The sequence below is a fragment of the Misgurnus anguillicaudatus genome, chromosome 22, assembly GCF_027580225.2.
Source record: "Misgurnus anguillicaudatus chromosome 22, ASM2758022v2, whole genome shotgun sequence".
Classification (NCBI taxonomy): Eukaryota; Metazoa; Chordata; class Actinopteri; order Cypriniformes; family Cobitidae; genus Misgurnus; species Misgurnus anguillicaudatus.
In genome coordinates, this window is record NC_073358.2 from 40,984,534 (window position 1) to 41,011,204 (window position 26,671).

At 35.4% G+C, this 26,671-nt stretch overlaps 1 protein-coding gene and 4 long non-coding RNA genes across 6 annotated transcripts; 3 read left to right on the top strand and 2 right to left on the bottom strand.

The window, feature by feature from the left end:
* On the top strand, nt 1-26,411 carry LOC141358823 (butyrophilin-like protein 1). The gene is made up of 6 exons (XM_073860604.1): nt 1-287; nt 876-986; nt 1,179-1,206; nt 1,345-1,674; nt 24,757-24,794; nt 25,118-26,411. Exons 3-6 carry the CDS (start codon nt 1,188-1,190, stop codon nt 25,187-25,189), a joined length of 459 nt encoding a protein of 152 aa, XP_073716705.1. The 5' UTR covers nt 1-287; nt 876-986; nt 1,179-1,187; the 3' UTR covers nt 25,190-26,411.
* Nucleotides 9,064-10,160, top strand: LOC141358825 (uncharacterized). Its single transcript, XR_012365283.1, has 2 exons — nt 9,064-9,541; nt 9,861-10,160. It is a non-coding gene; the product is annotated as an uncharacterized lncRNA (long non-coding RNA).
* LOC129430506 (uncharacterized) lies at nt 9,905-11,244 on the bottom strand. Its single transcript, XR_012365282.1, has 5 exons — nt 11,198-11,244; nt 10,575-10,657; nt 10,346-10,477; nt 10,157-10,257; nt 9,905-10,046 (listed from the first exon to the last, which is right to left on the bottom strand). It is a non-coding gene; the product is annotated as an uncharacterized lncRNA (long non-coding RNA).
* Nucleotides 18,514-19,610, top strand: LOC141358826 (uncharacterized). The gene is made up of 2 exons (XR_012365284.1): nt 18,514-18,991; nt 19,311-19,610. It is a non-coding gene; the product is annotated as an uncharacterized lncRNA (long non-coding RNA).
* Nucleotides 19,087-21,067, bottom strand: LOC141358824 (uncharacterized). Of its 2 annotated transcripts, XR_012365281.1 has the most exons (5): nt 20,648-21,067; nt 20,025-20,107; nt 19,796-19,927; nt 19,607-19,707; nt 19,087-19,496 (listed from the first exon to the last, which is right to left on the bottom strand). It is a non-coding gene; the product is annotated as an uncharacterized lncRNA (long non-coding RNA). The 2 variants fall into 2 exon arrangements; XR_012365280.1 differs by having other exon boundaries at nt 19,087-19,707; nt 20,648-21,066.
* Nucleotides 26,412-26,671: the final 260 nt, after the last annotated feature.

The window sequence follows — 26,671 nt, forward strand, 5'->3', positions numbered from 1 at the left end:
CTGTCGTTTGTAAAAAATACATTCCCGTGACGTTGAAATAAAAACGAAAGTGAAAGTGCGTGCCCCTTTAAGGAAAGCAACGTTTCGACGCTATCCCCTATATGTTATGTTATGTTATTTTCTTTTTTGTGTATAGGAACGAAAAATCGACATTCTTTTATCCGCGGTAACAATGAAAGATTAACATGATGTGTGGACATGTCGTGACGCAGCAAATACTGTAGGCCTGTACTGTATGCAGACATGTATGAGACGAGCCGCTTGAATTAGAATGAATCAGTTTGCACGTAAGTAATAAATGTATGATGTATTTCATGATTGAATTCGTTGCTGATTTGAAATACGTTATTGAATGTTATTAGAAGACATCATATACCATAATTAAACCTAAAATTATCTACTCTCTACTTCTGTCACTTGACAACCTTCAATTTTTATTATTTTTAATGTGTAAGAGAAATATATTCGTGGTTGTCAGTAGATGTGACTTCAATTTTGTACCCATGAGCCCCAGCAGAATAATCTGCACTATAATAAGATCAAAATTTACATGAATCATTGCAGACAGTAGATTATATTGTTACAGTATATGTGACAATAAAAATTATTTTGGTAACATTAAGATCTTTATTTTGGTATAGCAACCAGTTAAGGGCAAAATGCCAACTGTTGAGGTTGAGGGGGAATGATTGTTTTAAGTGGGCTGTATTTGTACATTTAGGTTAAATTGCTTTTGTACAATAGTAACTGCAGGGGGATTTTATTCATTGGATTGAATTTACTTGAGTTTGTATTTTTATTAAAACTTTTAATTAATTTTTTAATCAGTGCTTATCTACTTATTTTTATATATAGTTTTATTTAATTTCACACAGTTTTGATGCATGCTGTAGGGTGATGTTCCACTATGTTTTACTGAATAGCAGAGAGACGATTTAACGTGTAACCTGAAGAATCAGATTGAGTTTTATTGAAGAACAACACAGGTGAGACACAATATCAGCTGTTTTACTGCTAAACGCATCTTACTGTGGAAATAAATTATGTGTTAATGATGTGGTGTGTAGGCCTAAATTATGTCTCTCTCTCTCTCTCTCTCTCTCTCTCTCTCTCTCTCTCTCTCTCTCTCTCTCTCTCTCTCTCTCTCTCTCTCTCTCTCTCTCTTTCTCTCTCTCTAGAGGACAAAGATGGCAACTGCAAGCAGCAGTAAGTAAAAAAAAATATTTTTGATCACTGTATTTACAGACATTTAAATGCACTCTGTTGTGTTCTATGCACAGTACATGTAAGTGACAGCTGTTGTTTAGGTGTATAAATCATTTCTGTTTCTTTTTTTTGTTACAGATGAGTTTCAGCTTGTTGTCCCTGAAACAGCTCAGAGAACTATGATTTTAGTAGGGACTGAATTCAGTATACCATGTCACCTGTCACCTGAAATCAGTGCTGTTGACATGGAGATCAGATGGTTTAAGGAGACAGACTGTGTGTGCATCTATAAGAACAGAGAGATAATTGAAGGGAGAGTATTCAAGGGCAGAGTGAATCTGATCACTGAGAAGCTGGAGAAAGGAGATGTTTCCTTATCACTGAAAAACTTCAGAGAGTCTGATCGGGGAGATTATGTGTGTCAGGTCACCAGTGGAGTCAAAACAGAGGAGATAACAGTAACATTTTGTGAGTATTTCACTCTTCATGTGTTTAATATCTTTATTAATATTCCTCTGTCCAAATGAAAATGAACTAAAAAGAAACAGAATAGTAGATAAAGAGGATCATGTGACACTGATTATTGAGTAAAAGTGTAAAATGAATAGAAGAGACGTGCAGATCAGGTGTGGGTGGTGTGACCAAAATCGTATCTTTGTATGAAGAACTTTGAATCACACTAAATATAGTTATTTTCTGCATTAGTAACGTGATATAAGTCAAATAGAAGAAAAAATTTAGTTTGCACACAAAAACTGAAATTCTGTATCATTATTGCATTAACACGCTGTTGAGCTGTTGCTACTGTATAACACTGTTAACAACTGTACTCCACCTTACCTTCTTTCTTACATCACCCTTTAGTTAGTTTTCATCCTCGTTCTGATGTATTTTTGCATTATTTGGCCGACATGTAAATAACGCAGGACAATTCCATTGCCACTGACAACCATACACACACGTGGAGTATATACACCATTATATTGAAAAAATCTTTACCAGATGAGATGTCGGTAACACTTACACTTACACATACACAATAACAGTACATGAATAATCATGTACTAATACATAAATTAATAATCAGTTTAAAATGAACTAATGATGAGTTAAGCTATTTACTAATCAATAACTAACCGTAACTATGTTATGAGTCATATGAATTCATGCATGAATTACACCCACCTTAACTACACATTAATACATGTTTGTTAGTTAATGCATTAATTAACACTTTGCGTACCCCATATCAAACAAGCTCTCTAGAAGAACGAAAATAACTTTTGTTAATGCAAAATGTTTAGGTTTGTAATGCAAAACTGTTTATACATTTGCTCCTGCAGCTGAGCTAAAAACATTGAATGGCACTGGATTTCTTGCAACATTTACAGTTAACCTTAATCATTAAATGTGCAATTATGGATTAATAATTAAAAATTAGTTCCACTGCTGCCATTAAGAGTGACAGACGCTATTCTTTCTAAATTTAAATCAGTATTAGCCTACAGACGATGGTTATTGTGTGAACTGGCTTGTCTTATTATCAAAATGCACATACAGTATCTGTCTTGTTCTTCTTTTAAGCCATTATTACCCCTTCCAAATGTCTGACTAATTTTCACATTTGCTCCTCTCCTTTAAAACCACCAAAAATTAGGATTTTGATGAGCTGAATTTGTATAGAATGTGTAATTGATAACTTTTTAACAGTGTACCCCTCCAAGAAAAGTAATTGTGTAGGGCCTACACATTAATACATTAACAAGTCATTAATTTATGTTAGTTTATGAGTAGTTAATAATGATGTGCCCCCTCAAGTAAAGTCATGACCTAATCATACATTAACAAATCATGAATTTATGTTAGTTTATGAGTAGTTAACGATGAGTTAATAATGATGTGCCCCTTCAAGTAAAGTCATGACCTAATCATACCATAACAAATCATGAATTTATGTTAGTTTATGAGTAATTAACGATGAGTTAATAATGATGTGCCCCTTCAAGTAAAGTCATGACCCAATCATACATTAACAAATCATGAATTTTTGTTAGTTTATGAGTAATTAACGATGAGTTAGTAATGCTGTGCCCCCTCAAGTAAAGTCATGACCTAATCATACATTAATAAATCATGAATTTATGTTAGTTTATGAGTAGTTAACGATGAGTTAGAAATGAGGTGCCCCCTTAGTAAAGTCATGACCTTATCATACATTAACAAATAAAAATATAAGTTACCCAGTGGCGGAGGCAGAAAGTGTTTTTGATGGGTGGGCATCTATACATCTGCGGGCCAGAAGAATTCGCATACTTTTTTTAACTTGCGTTAATTGGGAAGATAAAATGACTGTGTTTTTTCCGTCAGTTTTGTTCATTTTAAGATGGAATAACGTTATTCAATCTAACTGTATCAATCTAATTCAATCTAACTGTTACAATCGGCCGTCTCTCAAACAGAAGGCTGCATCCTCCGGAGGTCGGATATGCAGGCTGCATACGTCATTAGGCTTGGTTTATTTCAATTAAATAAGCATAACATTCGCAAGTCATAAGCATATTACAACGATTTACGATGAACTATTTAAGCATTGAGCATTTATTTAGCTAAACGCCCGTGGCTTACCTAAGCACTGGTTCTGAAACATAGAGGACCCAGAAGCAAAAAATTCAACACTGCTTTATTGAAAATCAACTTAAACAGTCCAGTCGCGCCGTCGAGTCCCGAGCCACCAAGAGCGAGTTTACTTTAGTGTTGCTGGTGTACACCGTTTTTATTTAGGAGTCTTTTCTTTACCGCAGTGATCCACACGTTCACACGAATCTGCTACTCAGTGCAGTCTAACCTACCGCGCTCTCTTCAAACCCGCCTCTTCCGCTCTAGATGACAGCAGCGATTGGTGGACGGAAAGCAAGACATTACCGTAATAAACCATATATTGCCAAAAAGCGCAATTTGTTTTCTTTAGGAGCAATTCTAATTTTTTGATAGTTCAAATGGTTGAAGAATTACGGTTTGAATGAAAAAACATAATGTATTTCCATGAATCTGATTGGATGGGCAAGCTGTCAATCCACTCGTAGATCCGCCCCTGGCTGAACGCTGATCCTGATACAATGCGAAAAATTTATTAAACAATAATTAAAATAACATCAAGATAACATTTTAATAGCTTTCACAAATAAACTGGTATGATTGACGGTTTGATGGTCTTTATATGAACACTATACATTTGGCATTGTGACTTTGGTTAACATGTTTGTCATTTCTGATGAATAGTCAGAATGATTTTAACAACACATCCTCATCCCATGGCCAGAGCCGGATTAAATAAATGGACTACACTAGGCAGGCTGCATTTTTTGGGCCCCCCCATCGAGGTTATTTATGAATTGAAATCTGAAACTTACCAAAGTTACTAATAAAAGTTAATTCACATTTTACATAGCCTAGTCTTTGGTTACAAATTGGTTGTTTGTATGCCAAATTAAGTCATGTGTTGTATATTAACCAGTCTATCAGACAATTTTTTGCTAAATGTATTATTTATACGTCATTACACGGCTCTATTAAATGCTATTAAATTATCCTCACCTTATCCATTGGGAGTGTCTGTTAAGGCAGTAGTACCAGTAAATAACCAATAGGTGTCAGTAATGCGCGGGAGAGCTTCGCTGCATATTTCTCTTCAAGATTGAGAATCGCAAAGAAATCCTCGTCGAGCAACAGGTCCACTGAGGTAAAGTTCCTCAAAACACTGGTTATTTATGTTTCAGTTATATGAATTATATAATAACAGTTTTTATACAGTTTTTTATACAGTTTTATAGGGGTGTAACGATTCATCGTGCAAATGCGTGTTTTCTCAATGAATGAATTTGAATGAATTACGGTGAAATCCCGGCACATCCGAACGCCAGGGGGCGCTCTTATGCAGAAACTCCCTTTGTGCCACACAAGAAGTAGCATTACAAACGCTATTCCAGGAAATGTCTACACAGGAATATGTATACACTGTTCTTCAAATTGTTTCAGGTATTTTCATGATAATAAAGAATATTTTGAATGATTTTGTTTAACGAGTGCTGCTTTTATAAATGCACGTTATAAACGACTCCGACTCATAATGATTTTAGATTGATAAGGACTTCCTACTGACCAAATGCCGTAATACAGGCACAAGCTGTGCATAAAACAAAGAATCGCAGCCTTGCGATTCAGAATCGATTTCAGACAGGCATTTTTAATGAGGACCGCGATTGAATCGCGATTGAATCGTTACATCCCTACAGTTTTATCTCGAAGTAATGGTAGTGCTAAAGTCTAATGTATCGTTTCTGAGGCTGCTAGATTTTTCTTTACGCTATTCACGTTTGTGAAGTGAATTTAAAGCACATATTGCTTGCACTTGACTTAGCTAGCCACTATCCATTGGTTTTGTTATCATGTTTGGTATCTAACGTGATTTTCGTGGGGCTTAAAGAAAAAAAATCTTGACCCCGCTAGTTCTGCCATTGCAGTCATGAATTATTATGCAAGGAACTGTTTTTTTTTTGCCTCATTATTATACGTAAACATGCCTTATATAACGTAGGGAAATGATCGTTTGTCCTTTATTTATTTATTTTTTGCAGCAACCATGTCTGTGTCCTTAAAGAAACTCTGTCAGGTATAGAGTGGAACGATGAACTTGAAAATCAACCATTCTGATGACTGGCGTCCCCATCCGAGTCACCACCTCAGACAACAACAGTCACAAACTCACAAACACAAATACACTCAGTAATGGGCTTAATAAAGAAAGACTTATGATTTTATCTGTGTTAACCTATGATATCAGTTATTGATGTATTTTAAATATTTACGTATCATAGGCTTATCATACATGCATTGAAGTTTTAAAATGTATCTAATATAATACTTGAATTAAATTGAATGTTTTGGATACCACCATTAAATTATTTTGTGCATGTAAAACACAAGTAGCAATGTTTTTATTGAATTCAATTTTGAATTAAATTGAATGTTTTGGATACCACAATTAAATTATTTTGTGCATGTTAAACACAAGTAAATGTTTTATTTATTGGAGATAAAATGGCTGTTTAATTAATATAATACTTCTGTTTGTTAGGCACTAACAAGTGAAAATAGTTAGGTTTAAGTACATTTATTAAAACTCGATAGCTGTAATGCTTCTGTGCAGAAGGAAGCCCGTGAGCCACGAAGGTAAGTTTGCGAGCAGATTCATTTCCACTTATTAGACAGCAGTCCGCTCATCGTGTTTTGTATTGCATCACTTATAGATCGTAAACCTTTAAAATCGAGTTTAGTAAGATGTATACTACAGTCAGCTTTGGTTAACTATTGAAGCATCGTCTTTAAGGCTCAATGTGACCGCATGCATTTGTTGAACACTGCTGGCAGCGGCGACGTCTGTGTCCGTACCATTTTTATCAATGAGAGCATAAGCTCGTATCTCTCTGCTCCCGAGTCATAAAGCTCGTCTTTAAAGAGCACCAATTATGCTAATAAATTGGCACGTTAGCACGTAAATGCAGTATCCCATAGTACATACATGTTATTAAAACTTGAACTAATGCATTGTGAGTCTTATAAATTGCTTACATACCTCACCGATTTCCCACTGTCTGAAAAACGCTCGGTTTAGTTCCTGTCTCCGCCTCCCAAAATGTCTAGTGTAATCGGATTGGTCAGATGACTACTCAACTGTTATTGGTCAGCTGGGTTCGTCGTGTGTTTGAAAGGTTACGCCCCTGACTACGTGTGGGTTGACACACCGGTTCTGACTGAGAGAGTCACAGCCTCAGAGGCAACGTAAACAAGCGTTATATTTCTCTATAAACGATGGTGTCTGTACTGCCTTACCACTTCGAGCTCGATCCAGAGAGTTCAGAAGGCCGTTACGATATAAACGATCTCCGTCAATGAATGCGATTGGATTTAACTTTTTTAGGTGTCCTTAGCTCTGCCAGAATGCTAAACGAAGACGAAAATGTGTTGCAAAGACATCCAAAAGGTAATTATAACGTACTACATAACTATATGGAAACACCAAATGTAGCACATAGAAAGTATTTGTTGAAATGATTATAAAACGATTTCACTTGGTAATTTCTACATTATTTTACTATAGTAAAATGTATTATAAAAGACTGTTTACATACTCTATTACTGTGCAAACTATATGGAAACACCAAATGTAGCACATAGAAAGTATTTGTTGAAATGATTATAAAACGATTTCACTTGGTCATTTCTACATTATTTTACTATAGTAAAATGTATTATAAAAGACTGTTTACATACTCTATTACTGTGCAAACTATATGGAAACACCAAATGTAGCACATAGAAAGTATTTGTTGAAATGATTATAAAACGATTTCACTTGGTAATTTCTACATTATTTTACTATAGTAAAATGTAGGGCTGCACGATTCGGAGAAAAAATCTAATTGCGATTTTTCTGATCAAAATTGCGATTCGCGATTTAAAGTGCGATTCATTAGTATATAATAAAAGAGGTACATCCAGGTTTGTTGTGGTGGTTTTAATAGCACCAAAGAAAGATGCTGTGCTACTGTTTATTTAAAACCTCTTAAACATTGTACCAAGTTGTCTGCAGGACTTTGCTATTCTGCAGACAAACTTTTTTTTAATCTAAGAACATAAAAAAATACAATTTAAAAATTTTTTTTTGAAAGTTTTATTTAAAATAACATATAGGCCAATGTATTTTGGCTGTCACTACAACAATGCATCTGTCAAGCAAATGTTTCGTTTTTCTTTTAATCATAAGACTATACTCATCTTGTTTTACTTTTCAGGCATCTGTAATAAATGTAAATATATTAGTTATTAGAATCTATGATTTAACATAAGCAAAAAATACAAATAAAACACTGCACAGTCCTCACTGTAGGATTTTAAATGTGGAGCTGCAGAAGCTTGTTCAGTTGAGAGTAAGGAGTGATTTTAATTTTTGGTGTGTAATAAACATTTGACACAGAAAGCACCAGGTTACTGTCACTTTAAGACACAAGACAGCTTTAAAACTGCTCTGCTTCAATATACTGATAAACATCCAGCTGTTTATGTTCACTTAGACAAGAAAGAAAACTTAAGTTTAGTGATCACGCGTGTGCTGACTGCTCTCTGTGTGCGCGCTTCATGCACCCTCATGCCTGTAAATATTCAAAGCGGTGCAGATGTGCGCGTGCAAGAAAGTATAATGTACCTCTTTCGTCTGCTGTGTTCCGGGCTTTAATGAAACCTGCTTATAGTCTGATGAGGCGTTTGTCATTGTTTGCGATGCATGACGAGAAACGGACGTATATACACCTTACTTTAAGTCCAACATTACACAAAAGGGAAATGTTTTCGCGCATTTCTGTCCTTTCATTTGCCGGTTAATGAGTTATAATGCGTTTTTAAAATGACTGAATCCAAAATCTGCCAACTTCATGACATTCCGCGTTGTGCAGTTAATTCCATTTGTATGCATTTCGCGATTCTGTCCGTGTTTTCCGCATCGCGGAAATCATATGGCCGTACACTTTGTTGAGGAGTTGAACTGCTGCTCGCGCTCATGTTTTCCAAATGGTGTGATGACGTGTACTGTAGTCAGCACCTCAGTGTTCATGCACTCTATTGGTCTAAACTGCATCAAACGTAAAATGCGCATGAAGCGAACTGTCAAAAACTGCGTACTAGATGATTGTTATATTTAATAGTTTTGAATCGAAATAATCGCATTTCTTGCGATTCGAAAATCGCATCCATTCACATCGCGATTTCGGTTTAAAAACGATTAATCGTGCAGCCCTAGTAAAATGTATTATAAAAGACTGTTTACATACTCTATTACTGTGCAAACTATATGGAAACACCAAATGTAGCACATAGAAAGTATTTGTTGAAATGATTATAAAACGATTTCACTTGGTAATTTCTACATTATTTTACTATAGTAAAATGTATTATAAAAGACTGTTTACATACTCTATTACTGTGCAAACTATATGGAAACACCAAATGTAGCACATAGAAAGTATTTGTTGAAATGATTATAAAACGATTTCACTTGGTAATTTCTACATTATTTTACTATAGTAAACTTCATTATAAAATACTGCTTACATACTATTTTACTGTGCTATGTTTTTACTTATTAGGTTTTAAGGAGAATGCAACAGGTTCCAGGGCCTCTTACCTGCGTGATTCATCATCCAGGTTTTGCACAAATTGTCTAAATCCCTACACACAGAACATTTATTGTACCGACTATAAGCCTTTGAGGCGCAGGACTAGAGTAAGTTTTATTACATTTTTAAACCAATAACACTAAAGTATTATTATAGTAACAAAGTACCCAAAAGAACAAAAGATGTAACTTTAAAGAAAATATAGTAGTCAGTCAAAAGTTTATTTATTACAAATATATATTTAACTGTTAAACAATATACAAATAAACAAAATTTAGTAAACATATTGTGCTCTTCTTTCAAAAAATTGTTCAATTCACTTCTTACAGCTATCTATTCAGATAAATGGCATATCAAAGCTTTGTCAGCTGGTGCTATTTAAGACGACACTTTAGGGTTATCATCCTGTCGTGTGTTGTTCTCCAGATATGCTTGGAGCTTCCTGATCGGAATGTTGGCTTCCGACGACCCCTGCACTGAAGATGGCATGCAATCACGTCCTCCTTTGAAGGTCTCTCAAACTGTGATGCCAGGTCCATTGGAATCGGGGTTTCCTTCAGCTTATCTTCAAATACCTCATCAAACACAAGCCTGATCACATCATCCACATAACTGTACAAATATTGCAGTCAATAAATCTTTTGTTTTGATAATTTATTTCCCTGCTTCATACATTAAGTTTTTAATTATGAATGTATTTGAAATAAAACATTACTGCTTACAGTATGTCACTTGTGTGTTTTGGGAACATAGCCTTGTACTTTCCCTCTCCTGCTTTTGTTATGGCTTGGTGACATTGTAATGGATGGCTGCAAGGTACAACCTGTAAAAATATAAATATGCAATTCATTTATTCTAAAAGTAAATACTACTTTACTTTATTTAACACAGTTACTAAAATACCTAAATACCTGCACAGCATTCCAATAAATGGGAAAGTCACATTTTTTGCTGCAAATCTGAAATCTCAGGCTACGGACGGCAAAGGCATCCACTGATGATGGTGATTGAAACATTGTGAAACGATGCTACTGCCTGGGTTCCTATGATTATGCAGAGAAAAAAACTTTGTCATCATCAGTTATACATTTAAGACTGGTAGTGGTTTCACTAGCTAAATACATCATATGTGTTACACACCTTTGCTCCTCATATGCCTTGTACTGTGTGTAATGATGTTGCATGTTTGCATACAGTGTAGAAGGATGTGTCCAGCTGCGAATCTAGGATATAGACAAATAAAACAAACATGTATTCAGTCAAAAAGACATATTATAACAATAGAGTACAACGATTATAAATCGTTAGACTATTCATTAAAACGTTAATGTATTACATGTTACATGGCCCAACATTAGCAACACACATTACGTGTTTACTTCGTTTCAAAATCTAAGAAAGCTTAAAGTAAAAACAACAGTAAAATACATATCACGTTAAACAAATCATCTGTACTTCGAGTTTCTTGAGTTTGATCATGAGAACAAACTTTACCCGTAACAGTTTAGCTGGAACAGCTTAGCAAGTTTGTAAACACGTCTAAATAAACATCGATAAAAACGATAGTCTGCATAATTCAACACACACGTGTGTAAATATGGTACGTTGTTTATGAAATACATTATTACAACACAAAACAATTAGCTTGCAAGCTTAGCTCTACACATAGATATATATCTGAGCTCTACAAGCACATAATGTTAAGCTCCGGTTACAGGCAACGTAACTTACAGTAAAGGCAAATAATAAACATGAATACTTACAGCCTGTGATCCAGAAGTGCACGGTAATCCAACTTTCAGGAGGAGACGTGGCGCAGCTTTGGTTCATGAGAAGCAGTTATTGTGAAAACTCCGTGAACAACTTCTGACTGGATTTTTCCGGAAGTATTAAACATGATGTCCTCTGTGTTAGTCCATAAAGTGCTATTTTGCCCTTGCATCTAAAGAGACAGCGTCTACTCGAGAGATTTAATCGCTTAAACAATGAAACAAGAGTTTGCAAACAGGGTCAAAGCAGGGACTCCCAACCTCCGCCATTTTAGCTCTCTTCTGACTCAGCGCTCTCCACCCCCGTCTTTGAGGGCGTACCCAAGCCAAGCAGAGAGGGCTGAACTATGATAATGTTGGTCTTATCTACGTCACCAATCCCAGGAAGTAAACTGTTGCCTACAATCCGAGTGTTTTTTGTAGTCCTCGAATGTTAGAGACGATAACTCGCGTCATCGTTTTCTTTGAGGTATGTACTTTTTGAATATCGTTAGCATGTACTAATACTCACTTACAAACAAAAGGATGTTTAAAAACGTGTATCTCATAATAGGTGCTCTTTAAGCTATTTACTAATCAATAACTAACCGTAACTATGTTATGAGTCATATGAATTCATGCATGAATTACACCCACCTTAACTACACATTAATACATGTTTGTTAGTTAATGCATTAATTAACACTTTGCGTACCCCATATCAAACAAGCTCTCTAGAAGAACGAAAATAACTTTTGTTAATGCAAAATGTTTAGGTTTGTAATGCAAAACTGTTTATACATTTGCTCCTGTAGCTGAGCTAAAAACATTGAATGGCACTGGATTTCTTGCAACATTTACAGTTAACTTTAATCATTAAATGTGCAATTATGGATTAATAATTAAAAATTAGTTCCAGTGCTGCCATTAAGAGTGACAGACGCTATTCTTTCTAAATTTAAATCAGTATTAGCCTACAGACGATGGTTATTGTGTGAACTGGCTTGTCTTATTATCAAAATGCACATACAGTATCTGTCTTGTTCTTCTTTTAAGCCATTATTACCCCTTCCAAATGTCTGACTAATTTTCACATTTGCTCCTCTCCTTTAAAACCACCAAAAATTAGGATTTTGATGAGCTGAATTTGTATAGAATGTGTAATTGATAACTTTTTAACAGTGTACCCCTCCAAGAAAAGTAATTGTGTAGGGCCTACACATTAATACATTAACAAGTCATTAATTTATGTTAGTTTATGAGTAGTTAATAATGATGTGCCCCCTCAAGTAAAGTCATGACCTAATCATACATTAACAAATCATGAATTTATGTTAGTTTATGAGTAGTTAACGATGAGTTAATAATGATGTGCCCCTTTAAGTAAAGTCATGACCTAATCATACCATAACAAATCATGAATTTATGTTAGTTTATGAGTAATTAACGATGAGTTAATAATGATGTGCCCCTTCAAGTAAAGTCATGACCCAATCATACATTAACAAATCATGAATTTTTGTTAGTTTATGAGTAATTAACGATGAGTTAGTAATGCTGTGCCCCCTCAAGTAAAGTCATGACCTAATCATACATTAATAAATCATGAATTTATGTTAGTTTATGAGTAGTTAACGATGAGTTAGAAATGATGTGCCCCCTTAGTAAAGTCATGACCTTATCATACATAAACAAATAAAAATATAAGTTACCCAGTGGCGGAGGCAGAAAGTGTTTTTGATGGGTGGGCATCTATACATCTGCGGGCCAGAAGAATTCGCATACTTTTTTTAACTTGCGTTAATTGGGAAGATAAAATGACTGTGTTTTTTCCGTCAGTTTTGTTCATTTTAAGATGGAATAACGTTATTCAATCTAACTGTATCAATCTAATTCAATCTAACTGTTACAATCGGCCGTCTCTCAAACAGAAGGCTGCATCCTCCGGAGGTCGGATATGCAGGCTGCATACGTCATTAGGCTTGGTTTATTTCAATTAAATAAGCATAACATTCGCAAGTCATAAGCATATTACAACGATTTACGATGAACTATTTAAGCATTGAGCATTTATTTAGCTAAACGCCCGTGGCTTACCTAAGCACTGGTTCTGAAACATAGAGGACCCAGAAGCATAAAATTCAACACTGCTTTATTGAAAATCAACTTAAACAGTCCAGTTGGGCCGTCGAGTCCTGAGCCATCAAGAGCGAGTTAACTTTAGTGTTGCTGGTGTACACCGTTTTTATTTAGGAGTCTTTTCTTTACCGCAGTGATCCAAGCGTTCACAAGAATCTGCTACTCGGTCCAATCTAACCTAGCGCGCTCTCTTCAAACCCGCCTCTTCCGCTCTAGATGACAGCAGCGATTGGTGGACGGAAAGCAAGACATTACCGTAATAAACCATATATTGCCAAAAAGCGCAATTTGTTTTCTTTAGGAGCAATTCTAATTTTTTGATAGTTCAAATGGTTGAAGAATTACGGTTTGAATGAAAAAACATAATGTATTTCCATGAATCTGATTGGATGGGCAAGCTGTCAATCCACTCGTAGATCCGCCCCTGGCTGAACGCTGATCCTGATACAATGCGAAAAATTTATTAAACAATAATTAAAATAACATCAAGATAACATTTTAATAGCTTTCACAAATAAACTGGTATGATTGACGGTTTGATGGTCTTTATATGAACACTATACATTTGGCATTGTGACTTTGGTTAACATGTTTGTCATTTCTGATGAATAGTCAGAATGATTTTAACAACACATCCTCATCCCATGGCCAGAGCCGGATTAAATAAATGGACTACACTAGGCAGGCTGCATTTTTTGGGCCCCCCCATCGAGGTTATTTATGAATTGAAATCTGAAACTTACCAAAGTTACTAATAAAAGTTAATTCACATTTTACATAGCCTAGTCTTTGGTTACAAATTGGTTGTTTGTATGCCAAATTAAGTCATGTGTTGTATATTAACCAGTCTATCAGACAATTTTTTGCTAAATGTATTATTTATACGTCATTACACGGCTCTATTAAATGCTATTAAATTATCCTCACCTTATCCATTGGGAGTGTCTGTTAAGGCAGTAGTACCAGTAAATAACCAATAGGTGTCAGTAATGCGCGGGAGAGCTTCGCTGCATATTTCTCTTCAAGATTGAGAATCGCAAAGAAATCCTCGTCGAGCAACAGGTCCACTGAGGTAAAGTTCCTCAAAACACTGGTTATTTATGTTTCAGTTATATGAATTATATAATAACAGTTTTTATACAGTTTTTTATACAGTTTTATAGGGGTGTAACGATTAATCGTGCAAATGCGCGTTTTCTCAATGAATGAATTTGAATGAATTACGGTGAAATCCCGGCACATCCGAACGCCAGGGGGCTCTCTTATGCAGAAACTCCCTTTGTGCCACACAAGAAGTAGCATTACAAACGCTATTCCAGGAAATGTCTACACAGGAATATGTATACACTGTTCTTCAAATTGTTTCAGGTATTTTCATGATAATAAAGAATATTTTGAATGATTTTGTTTAACGAGTGCTGCTTTTATAAATGCACGTTATAAACGACTCCGACTCATAATGATTTTAGATTGATAAGGACTTCCTACTGACCAAATGCTGTAATACAGGCACAAGCTGTGCATAAAACAAAGAATCGCAGCCTTGCGATTCAGAATCGATTTCAGACAGGCATTTTTAATGAGGACCGCGATTGAATCGCGATTGAATCGTTACATCCCTACAGTTTTATCTCGAAGTAATGGTAGTGCTAAAGTCTAATGTATCGTTTCTGAGGCTGCTAGATTTTTCTTTACGCTATTCACGTTTGTGAAGTGAATTTAAAGCACATATTGCTTGCACTTGACTTAGCTAGCCACTATCCATTGGTTTTGTTATTATGTTTGGTATCTAACGTGATTTTCGTGGGGCTTAAAGAAAAAAAATCTTGACCCCGCTAGTTCTGCCATTGCAGTCATGAATTATTATGCAAGGAACTGTTTTTTTTTTTGCCTCATTATTATACGTAAACATGCCTTATATAACGTAGGGAAATGATCGTTTGTCCTTTATTTATTTATTTTTTGCAGCAACCATGTCTGTGTCCTTAAAGAAACTCTGTCAGGTATAGAGTGGAACGATGAACTTGAAAATCAACCATTCTGATGACTGGCGTCCCCATCCGAGTCACCACCTCAGACAACAACAGTCACAAACTCACAAACACAAATACACTCAGTAATGGGCTTAATAAAGAAAGACTTATGATTTTATCTGTGTTAACCTATGATATCAGTTATTGATGTATTTTAAATATTTACGTATCATAGGCTTATCATACATGCATTGAAGTTTTAAAATGTATCTAATATAATACTTTAATTAAATTGAATGTTTTGGATACCACCATTAAATTATTTTGTGCATGTAAAACACAAGTAGCAATGTTTTTATTGAATTCAATTTTGAATTAAATTGAATGTTTTGCATACCACCATTAAATTATTTTGTGAATGTTAAACACAAGTAAATGTTTTATTTATTGGAGATAAAATGGCTGTTTAATTAATATAATACTTCTGTTTGTTAGGCACTAACAAGTGAAAATAGTTAGGTTTAAGTACATTTATTAAAACTCGATAGCTGTAATGCTTCTGTGCAGAAGGAAGCCCGTGAGCCACGAAGGTAAGTTTGCGAGCAGATTCATTTCCACTTATTAGACAGCAGTCCGCTCATCGTGTTTTGTATTGCATCACTTATAGATCGTAAACCTTTAAAATCGAGTTTAGTAAGATGTATACTACAGTCAGCTTTGGTTAACTATTGAAGCATCGTCTTTAAGGCTCAATGTGACCGCATGCATTTGTTGAACACTGCTGGCAGCGGCGACGTCTGTGTCCGTACCATTTTTATCAATGAGAGCATAAGCTCGTATCTCTCTGCTCCCGAGTCATAAAGCTCGTCTTTAAAGAGCACCAATTATGCTAATAAATTGGCACGTTAGCACGTAAATGCAGTATCCCATAGTACATACATGTTATTAAAACTTGAACTAATGCATTGTGAGTCTTATAAATTGCTTACATACCTCACCGATTTCCCACTGTCTGAAAAACGCTCGGTTTAGTTCCTGTCTCCGCCTCCCAAAATGTCTAGTGTAATCGGATTGGTCAGATGACTACTCAACTGTTATTGGTCAGCTGGGTTCGTCGTGTGTTTGAAAGGTTACGCCCCTGACTACGTGTGGGTTGACACACCGGTTCTGACTGAGAGAGTCACAGCCTCAGAGGCAACGTAAACAAGCGTTATATTTCTCTATAAACGATGGTGTCTGTACTGCCTTACCACTTCGAGCTCGATCCAGAGAGTTCAGAAGGCCGTTACGATATAAACGATCTCCGTCAATGAATGCGATTGGATTTAACTTTTTTAGGTGTCCTTAGCTCTGCCAGAATGCTAAACGAAGACGAAAATGTGTTGCAAAGACATCCAAAAGGTAATTATAACGTACTACATAACTATATGGAAACACCAAATGTAGCACATAGAAAGTATTTGTTGAAATGATTATAAAACGATTTCACTTGGTAATTTCTACATTATTTTACTATAGTAAAATGTATTATAAAAGACTGTTTACATACTCTATTACTGTGCAAACTATATGGAAACACCAAATGTAGCACATAGAAAGTATTTGTTGAAATGATTATAAAACGATTTCACTTGGTCATTTCTACATTATTTTACTATAGTAAAATGTATTATAAAAGACTGTTTACATACTCTATTACTGTGCAAACTATATGGAAACACCAAATGTAGCACATAGAAAGTATTTGTTGAAATGATTATAAAACGATTTCACTTGGTAATTTCTACATTATTTTACTATAGTAAAATGTAGGGCTGCACGATTCGGAGAAAAAATCTAATTGCGATTTTTCTGATCAAAATTGCGATTCGCGATTTAAAGTGCGATTCATTAGTATATAATAAAAGAGGTACATCCAGGTTTGTTGTGGTGGTTTTAATAGCACCAAAGAAAGTTGCTGTGCTACTGTTTATTTAAAACCTCTTAAACATTGTACCAAGTTGTCTGCAGGACTTTGCTCTTCTGCAGACAAACTTTTTTTTAATCTAAGAACATTAAAAAAAAATTCAATTTAAAAATTTTTTTTTGAAAGTTTTATTTAAAATAACATATAGGCCAATGTATTTTGGCTGTCACTACAACAATGCATCTGTCAAGCAAATGTTTCGTTTTTCTTTTAATCATAAGACTATACTCATCTTGTTTTACTTTTCAGGCATAGGCTAAATGTAAATATATTAGTTATTAGAATCTATGATTTAACATAAGCAAAAAATACAAATAAAACACTGCACAGTCGTCACTGTAGGATTTTAAATGTGGAGCTGCAGAAGCTTGTTCAGTTGAGAGTAAGGAGTGATTTTAATTTTTGGTGTGTAATAAACATTTGACACAGAAAGCACCAGGTTACTGTCACTTTAAGACACAAGACAGCTTTAAAACTGCTCTGCTTCAATATACTGATAAACATCCAGCTGTTTATGTTCACTTAGACAAGAAAGAAAACTTAAGTTTAGTGATCACGCGTGTGCTGACTGCTCTCTGTGTGCGCGCTTCATGAACCCTCATGCCTGTAAATATTCAAAGCGGTGCAGATGTGCGCGTGCAAGAAAGTATAATGTACCTCTTTCGTCTGCTGTGTTCCGGGCTTTAATGAAACCTGCTTATAGTCTGATGAGGCGTTTGTCATTGTTTGCGATGCATGACGAGAAACGGACGTATATACACCTTACTTTAAGTCCAACATTACACAAAAGGGAAATGTTTTCGCGCATTTCTGTCCTTTCATTTGCCGGTTAATGAGTTATAATGCGTTTTTAAAATGACTGAATCCAAAATCTGCCAACTTCATGACATTCCGCGTTGTGCAGTTAATTCCATTTGTATGCATTTCGCGATTCTGTCCGTGTTTTCCGCATCGCGGAAATCATATGGCCGTACACTTTGTTGAGGAGTTGAACTGCTGCTCGCGCTCATGTTTTCCAAATGGTGTGATGACGTGTACTGTAGTCAGCACCTCAGTGTTCATGCACTCTATTGGTCTAAACTGCATCAAACGTAAAATGCGCATGAAGCGAACTGTCAAAAACTGCGTACTAGATGATTGTTATATTTAATAGTTTTGAATCGAAATAATCGCATTTCTTGCGATTCGAAAATCGCATCCATTCACATCGCGATTTCGGTTTAAAAACGATTAATCGTGCAGCCCTAGTAAAATGTATTATAAAAGACTGTTTACATACTCTATTACTGTGCAAACTATATGGAAACACCAAATGTAGCACATAGAAAGTATTTGTTGAAATGATTATAAAACGATTTCACTTGGTAATTTCTACATTATTTTACTATAGTAAAATGTATTATAAAAGACTGTTTACATACTCTATTACTGTGCAAACTATATGGAAACACCAAATGTAGCACATAGAAAGTATTTGTTGAAATGATTATAAAACGATTTCACTTGGTAATTTCTACATTATTTTACTATAGTAAACTTCATTATAAAATACTGCTTACATACTATTTTACTGTGCTATGTTTTTACTTATTAGGTTTTAAGGAGAATGCAACAGGTTCCAGGGCCTCTTACCTGCGTGATTCATCATCCAGGTTTTGCACAAATTGTCTAAATCCCTACACACAGAACATTTATTGTACCGACTATAAGCCTTTGAGGCGCAGGACTAGAGTAAGTTTTATTACATTTTTAAACCAATAACACTAAAGTATTATTATAGTAACAAAGTACCCAAAAGAACAAAAGATGTAACTTTAAAGAAAATATAGTAGTCAGTCAAAAGTTTATTTATTACAAATATATATTTAACTGTTAAACAATATACAAATAAACATACTTTAGTAACCATATTGTGCTCTTCTTTCAAAAAATTGTTCAATTCACTTCTTACAGCTATCTATTCAGATAAATGGCATATCAAAGCTTTGTCAGCTGGTGCTATTTAAGACGACACTTTAGGGTTATCATCCTGTCGTGTGTTGTTCTCCAGATATGCTTGGAGCTTCCTGATCGGAATGTTGGCTTCCGACGACCCCTGCACTGAAGATGGCATGCAATCACGTCCTCCTTTGAAGGTCTCTCAAACTGTGATGCCAGGTCCATTGGAATCGGGGTTTCCTTCAGCTTATCTTCAAATACCTCATCAAACACAAGCCTGATCACATCATCCACATAACTGTACAAATATTGCAGTCAATAAATCTTTTGTTTTGATAATTTATTTCCCTGCTTCATACATTAAGTTTTTAATTATGAATGTATTTGAAATAAAACATTACTGCTTACAGTATGTCACTTGTGTGTTTTGGGAACATAGCCTTGTACTTTCCCTCTCCTGCTTTTGTTATGGCTTGGTGACATTGTAATGGATGGCTGCAAGGTACAACCTGTAAAAATATAAATATGCAATTCATTTATTCTAAAAGTAAATACTACTTTACTTTATTTAACACAGTTACTAAAATACCTAAATACCTGCACAGCATTCCAATAAATGGGAAAGTCACATTTTTTGCTGCAAATCTGAAATCTCAGGCTACGGACGGCAAAGGCATCCACTGATGATGGTGATTGAAACATTGTGAAACGATGCTACTGCCTGGGTTCCTATGATTATGCAGAGAAAAAAACTTTGTCATCATCAGTTATACATTTAAGACTGGTAGTGGTTTCACTAGCTAAATACATCATATGTGTTACACACCTTTGCTCCTCATATGCCTTGTACTGTGTGTAATGATGTTGCATGTTTGCATACAGTGTAGAAGGATGTGTCCAGCTGCGAATCTAGGATATAGACAAATAAAACAAACATGTATTCAGTCAAAAAGACATATTATAACAATAGAGTACAACGATTATAAATCGTTAGACTATTCATTAAAACGTTAATGTATTACATGTTACATGGCCCAACATTAGCAACACACATTACGTGTTTACTTCGTTTCAAAATCTAAGAAAGCTTAAAGTAAAAACAACAGTAAAATACATATCACGTTAAACAAATCATCTGTACTTCGAGTTTCTTGAGTTTGATCATGAGAACAAACTTTACCCGTAACAGTTTAGCTGGAACAGCTTAGCAAGTTTGTAAACACGTCTAAATAAACATCGATAAAAACGATAGTCTGCATAATTCAACACACACGTGTGTAAATATGGTACGTTGTTTATGAAATACATTATTACAACACAAAACAATTAGCTTGCAAGCTTAGCTCTACACATAGATATATATCTGAGCTCTACAAGCACATAATGTTAAGCTCCGGTTACAGGCAACGTAACTTACAGTAAAGGCAAATAATAAACATGAATACTTACAGCCTGTGATCCAGAAGTGCACGGTAATCCAACTTTCAGGAGGAGACGTCGCGCAGCTTTGGTTCATGAGAAGCAGTTATTGTGAAAACTCCGTGAACAACTTCTGACTGGATTTTTCCGGAAGTATTAAACATGATGTCCTCTGTGTTAGTCCATAAAGTGCTATTTTGCCCTTGCATCTAAAGAGACAGCGTCTACTCGAGAGATTTAATCGCTTAAACAATGAAACAAGAGTTTGCAAACAGGGTCAAAGCAGGGACTCCCAACCTCCGCCATTTTAGCTCTCTTCTGACTCAGCGCTCTCCACCCCCGTCTTTGAGGGCGTACCCAAGCCAAGCAGAGAGGGCTGAACTATGATAATGTTGGTCTTATCTACGTCACCAATCCCAGGAAGTAAACTGTTGCCTACAATCCGAGTGTTTTTTGTAGTCCTCGAATGTTAGAGACGATAACTCGCGTCATCGTTTTCTTTGAGGTATGTACTTTTTGAATATCGTTAGCATGTACTAATACACACTTACACACAAAAGGATGTTTAAAAACGTGTATCTCATAATAGGTGCTCTTTAATGAAACAATGTTTAATAACTTAAAAAATACGGCGTTTTTTTCATTTCCTGAAAAATAATGGTTTTGGAGATACGGGGATTCCGCCCGACAGCGGCGAAATTGTAGATGGGACATTTGTAAAAAAAAAAAAAAATCCCCCTCTGTCTGGGCCCCATCCCGCCAATCGGGCCCTAGGCACGTGCCTAGTTTGCCTTGGCGTTAATCCGGCTCTGCCCATGGCGTCAATATTTGACGACACTTGACCATGCGTCAATAGTTGACGCGGAGGGTATACCTTTCGCGTCATTTTTTGACGAACTGGGGACTTCAATACTATTACAGTTTTTCTCAGTCGCTTTGAGTAGGGGAGGCTGCAGACCTGGAGCCGGTAGATCTACGCCCCTGACAGTTTTACGCCCCTGTTGTTCATCATGCGTCCAGTAGGGGGAGGCTGTATATTAGTATATGAGCCTAGTCATATGAACCGTTACGGTTCAACCGTATGATAGCAGCAGAACTTCTTGAAGCGATACGAATTGACCCCTAGAATTTTAGAAAAGTTACATTGTGTTTGTCTTCATAAAATGCTGTGTAGGACATGTTTTGTAGCTGTATGACGACCTATTGTGAATTGTACAGCAGATATTTCATTTATGATCCATGATTACACAGTACATTTTTATGCTAATGGCCTAAATATGGTTAATATCTAAATGTAACTTAATATTAATTCACAACATCATATATCAGTCAGTCTCTTGTATATAAAAACAGTTAATAAATAAATATAAATAGTTACGTGTGACGTCATCACGCGCCGCTTCCGGGTCCAATCGATTTCAAATGCTACAGGAAAACACGCTAATATACACTCGTATCATAATGCAAAACTATTTAAACCCATGATCCTTATTTTTATCTTCAATAATAAAAACAAAGATGACCAGACCTGGACTATATGGATTTTTTTACTGTCTGTGGTTCCATAGTGTGCAGACTGCAGTGTACACTGTAAGTTTATACAATTTTCGTTTAAATGTGTAATATTAATAAATAGTGCTCATAAACGGTTGTAAATGTTTAAATAGGCTATTATCCTGTTTTATTTCCCTCTCCCACTACTGGACGCATGAGGAGCAACAGGGGCGCAAAACTGCCAGGGGCGTAAAACTGCCAGGGGCGTAGATCTACCGGCTCCAGGTCTGCAGCCTCCCCATATAGGTCGCTTTGGTACATTTCTCGAATCATACTCACAATTTGCAAAACAGTAAGTGCATTTCTCAAAACAATTTGTACAAATAGCAAAACATCATGGAAAAAAAGCCACTCTTTTACTCAAAATACTTAAGTTCATCTCTCAAAATTAAATATCTGTGTCAATGAACATGTCAGTGCCATCAGAATAACAAGTCATTGTGTCATTGTGTACGGATAAGACAGTCAAATTGTTTAGTCATGTTGTCAATATAAAAGTTTACTCTGGAGGGATGTTCTGATGTAAACTATGGCTAAAGTTTTGACGACAAGTTTTGTAAATTGTAAGTATTACAAGTATTAGTATAAGTTATGTGTGAGTTTGATTGCAAGAGACTTGACAAAATTTACATTTACGCTTTTACTGTTTGTACTGTAATTCGTTGAAAGACCATGTCATTGCCATAAAGAAAGATAAAGACAGCACTGCAAGCACTGCATAGCATAAAAAGAAAAAAAACAAAAGTAGAAATGTGAACATGACAGATGTCTTAAAGATGTCTAACCATAGACCAAGAATAGATGATGCATATACTTTTAGAACATGTAAAAGAAATAAAAGCAAACACCTTGAACACACTTTATCATACATCTTCAAGTTATTTTGGCAAAAATGGCATGTAACCAAATTCAAGGTTATTTAGGGTAGAAGTGGGTTACTCATTGCCGAACTATATTGGGTCTATAGTTAGCAGTCATTTCAACATCTCGGTTTTTGCTTGCTGGGGATGTTTCTGTCTGTTAGAGAAAGTCAAGATTCAACTGGGAGCAATTTACCAATTCAAGACAGATTTAGAAAAAATGTCTAATGGAAAGTATAGAAATATGTTTGACCATATCCTGTATTTTGACAACATGTTCAACCATTTTGCATGTAAAGACTTATACTATGAACTAATGCCTAAATATTGTGGGGGGTGAGACTATTCAACAGAGACCAACTATAATATATTTTGATCAACATGACATAAGCAACTGATAATGTAGGAAAAAGCAGAGAATTGTACATAATCATTTGCATGGATGTACCAAAGCATTTGCAACTTGTTCAAAGAAATAAGAAACTGCTTTTTTGATGTGCACAAGTGACACAATGATGTGAGAATTTAACAAGTAGTTTTGAGAATTTCAATTCTGATCTGAGAATTGTACCAAAGCGACTGAGAAAAACTGTAAGTCCGTTGCATTCTCTTTCCTATTTTCTTACCATTTTCACGTCGGTTTAGGGTTAGATTTACATAATGACATCCCTACCCAAACCTAACCCTAACCCCAACGCCAGGTGACAACTGTTTAATTTCGCGTACCTAATAGTATTGAAGTCCCCAGTTCGTCAAAAAATGACGCGAAAGGTATACCCTCCGCGTCAACTAATGACGCATGGTCAAGTGTCGTCAAATATTGACGCCATGGGATGGGGTGAGACTGGGTTGATTTTAACTGAAATATTTTGACAGCGCCAAAAGCAGCAGACCACAAGTGCAACGAGCTAACAGCCTGTTGTAGGCCGTAACGTTTACATCCACCTTCCTTTTGATTTTGCAATCTACATTGACACACAATGTACCACACAAAAGCACACAAAAATAGAGAACAATTAAAATACTTTAACTACCTGCTATCTTGGTATTGTGAGCACATGAATTTGAAAAATATATTTTGTTTTTAAAATTATAAGTGGAACATTTTATTCATCTTTATTTGACCTCAAACAAAGCATCAGATGCTGCGAACCGTTGGGAACCACTGTTTTAGAGCATGTTTGATTTCGGTTACCCAAAGTGTTAATTAATGCATTAACTAACAAACATGTATAAATGTGTAGTTAAGGTGGCTGTAATTCATGCATGAATTCATATGACTCATGACATAGTTATGGTTAGTTATTGATTAGTACATGGCTTAACTTATCATTATTTCATATTAAAGTAATTATTAATTTGTGTATTAGTGCATGATTGTTCATGTGCTGTTATTGTAAAGTGTTACCGAGATGTCTTTATACTTTCAAAACTACCAACATTGAAACGCTCATGACACAGTGAGAGTAAATGCATGTTTATGAGTTTTCTTTATTAATTATTGTCAAGAAAAGTAGCACAGCACCTGAATATTATCATTAACATTAGATGATTACAAACCCTTTAAGTCAATGATCTGTCACTGCCTTTTATAAGAATATCAAGTTACTGTTACATATTTAAAATTAGGATGTGTGACTAACTGGAAATTTTCTGTTAAATGAAATTACTTCTCACTATTGCTGTGTTCTGATGTTTCAAACACTGTGTTCTGTTCTGTATCAGCCTGGGCCTTTGGAGGTTTTGTATGGTTAATGAAAGAGGTAAGGGAAGAATTTCTAATCCATTATCACCTATAAACTACACAAGACATGCTACTTTCTGTCTCAATGCAGCATCTCTGATCTCATTCACTAATGTCAATCTTTTGTAGCCATTCACAAGACTTAAAGTACATAATACTAAACACACAATACACTTATAATACAATGTCAGTCTAAAGCTTGAATCAGAAATATATACTTGATCAGTAATACCAGCTGAAATTGATCTACACTGACACATAAATTCAGCCTTTAAATCAGATATTATTTGTAACAAATCATGTTGTAAAAAACGCTTCAGAATGATTTCTTTTCCTCCACAGAAAGTAAACAGAACATGGACTGAAAATGAGAAATTAAAAATGGAGGACTCTGTTCTAATGGCAGGTGAGTGAGACAGATAGAGAAATGACCTTTTTGATTCTTTTCATTATTCAAACCACGATTCAATACAATACACTGATGAATTAATTTGCTTATTATCAGTGAGTCTGTTATCTTTTATCAGTGTCTTCACACTGTCACAAAAAAAACAAGTTAAGTTTTAAGCGGCTTCACTCAAACAAAGACTTTAAATACAAAATACTCTTTTAAAAAATAAGTGAGACAGAAAAAAATAACAAGAAATTATATAATAAAAATCTATATTTTTATCCTAAAATTTGATTTGACAAAATTGGGACAAGATTTTCCCATTTGTTACCATACTCTATTAGACGACTATTACTATTTAAAACACCTGATTCAAGTCATCAGCCTCCTTTCATAATGGTAACATGGCCGTTTCTCAATAATGCGTTCTTGTCTGTACTTGTGTTCTTGCGAAATGTCATCAGTTGCGGCCCAATTACTGTTCCAATTCCAAGTTCGCATCAAGCCAAGTTTACATTACATCTCCGGATGTGTTTGTGATCCACCCATTTATTGAGGATGCATTAGGAGGTGACTTGTGTGGACTTATGACAGCCAAGTTTCCCAGAATGCATTTCATGTCAACGGCAATGGAGCCTAAAACCTGTCCTGCACAATATTCAAAATATTACACTTTCTGTATTGTAAAATGTAATTTAAAGAGCTGTTTAGTTGAGAAAATAGATGAATAAACTTAAATTCTGTGGTCAGTTATTAAAAATAGCCCCTATGTAAAAATTTCCTCAGACTGTTTTGGATATACGAGTTCCAGGTAATCAGTGGGCGGTCAGCGCCGTGTACCCCGCCGAGGGCAGCCGCATCTCAATCCTTCTGAAATTTGCCGCTGGCTCAGTGCCACTGCTCTGCCCTTTGTTGTCTGATGGTCAAACATAAAATATTCCCTTTGGATGTGCACCTTGTTCCAAATTATTATGCACATGCCATTCTTGTTAATTTTTCCAATACAGTCAGTAAGTTTACAAATTTTATTTTACCCTCTACACTTATATAACAGTTTGGATGTTATTCTGTTTAAATTAAATTAAAATGTTAAAAGATACTTTAATACTTTGAAAAATATGCAAAATATGCTGTTCTAAATTATTGTGCAAGTTGTAGTTCTACAATATAGGAAAAAAGATCTTTCCAAAGACAAAAGTGTGCATTATCTTAAAGCAAATTACTTTCTATAAGTAAGCAATAAGGTACGAGAGGCTGTGCTGTATCGTGAATAAGTAACGGCTGAAGGGCGTTGTTAGGCACGACGCGAAGCGGAGTGCCTGCAACCCCTTCAGCCGTTACTTATTCACGATACAGCACTTGCCTCGAGTACCTTATTGCTTTTATAAAACGGTTACCACACAATATTAAAGTAAAAAAAATATAAGTGCAACTTTCATGAAGTTAAATCAATAAAAGCATTCCTTCCGCTAGAAAAAATAGTCCCTGATTGCGAACAACCAGAG

Coding starts and splice junctions, on each gene's coding strand:
- LOC141358823 (XM_073860604.1), top strand. Junction 1,675..24,756: donor GGAGATAACAGTAACATTTT/GTGAGTATTTCA, acceptor GTTCTGTATCAG/CCTGGGCCTTTGGAGGTTTT. Junction 24,795..25,117: donor TTGTATGGTTAATGAAAGAG/GTAAGGGAAGAA, acceptor TTTCCTCCACAG/AAAGTAAACAGAACATGGAC.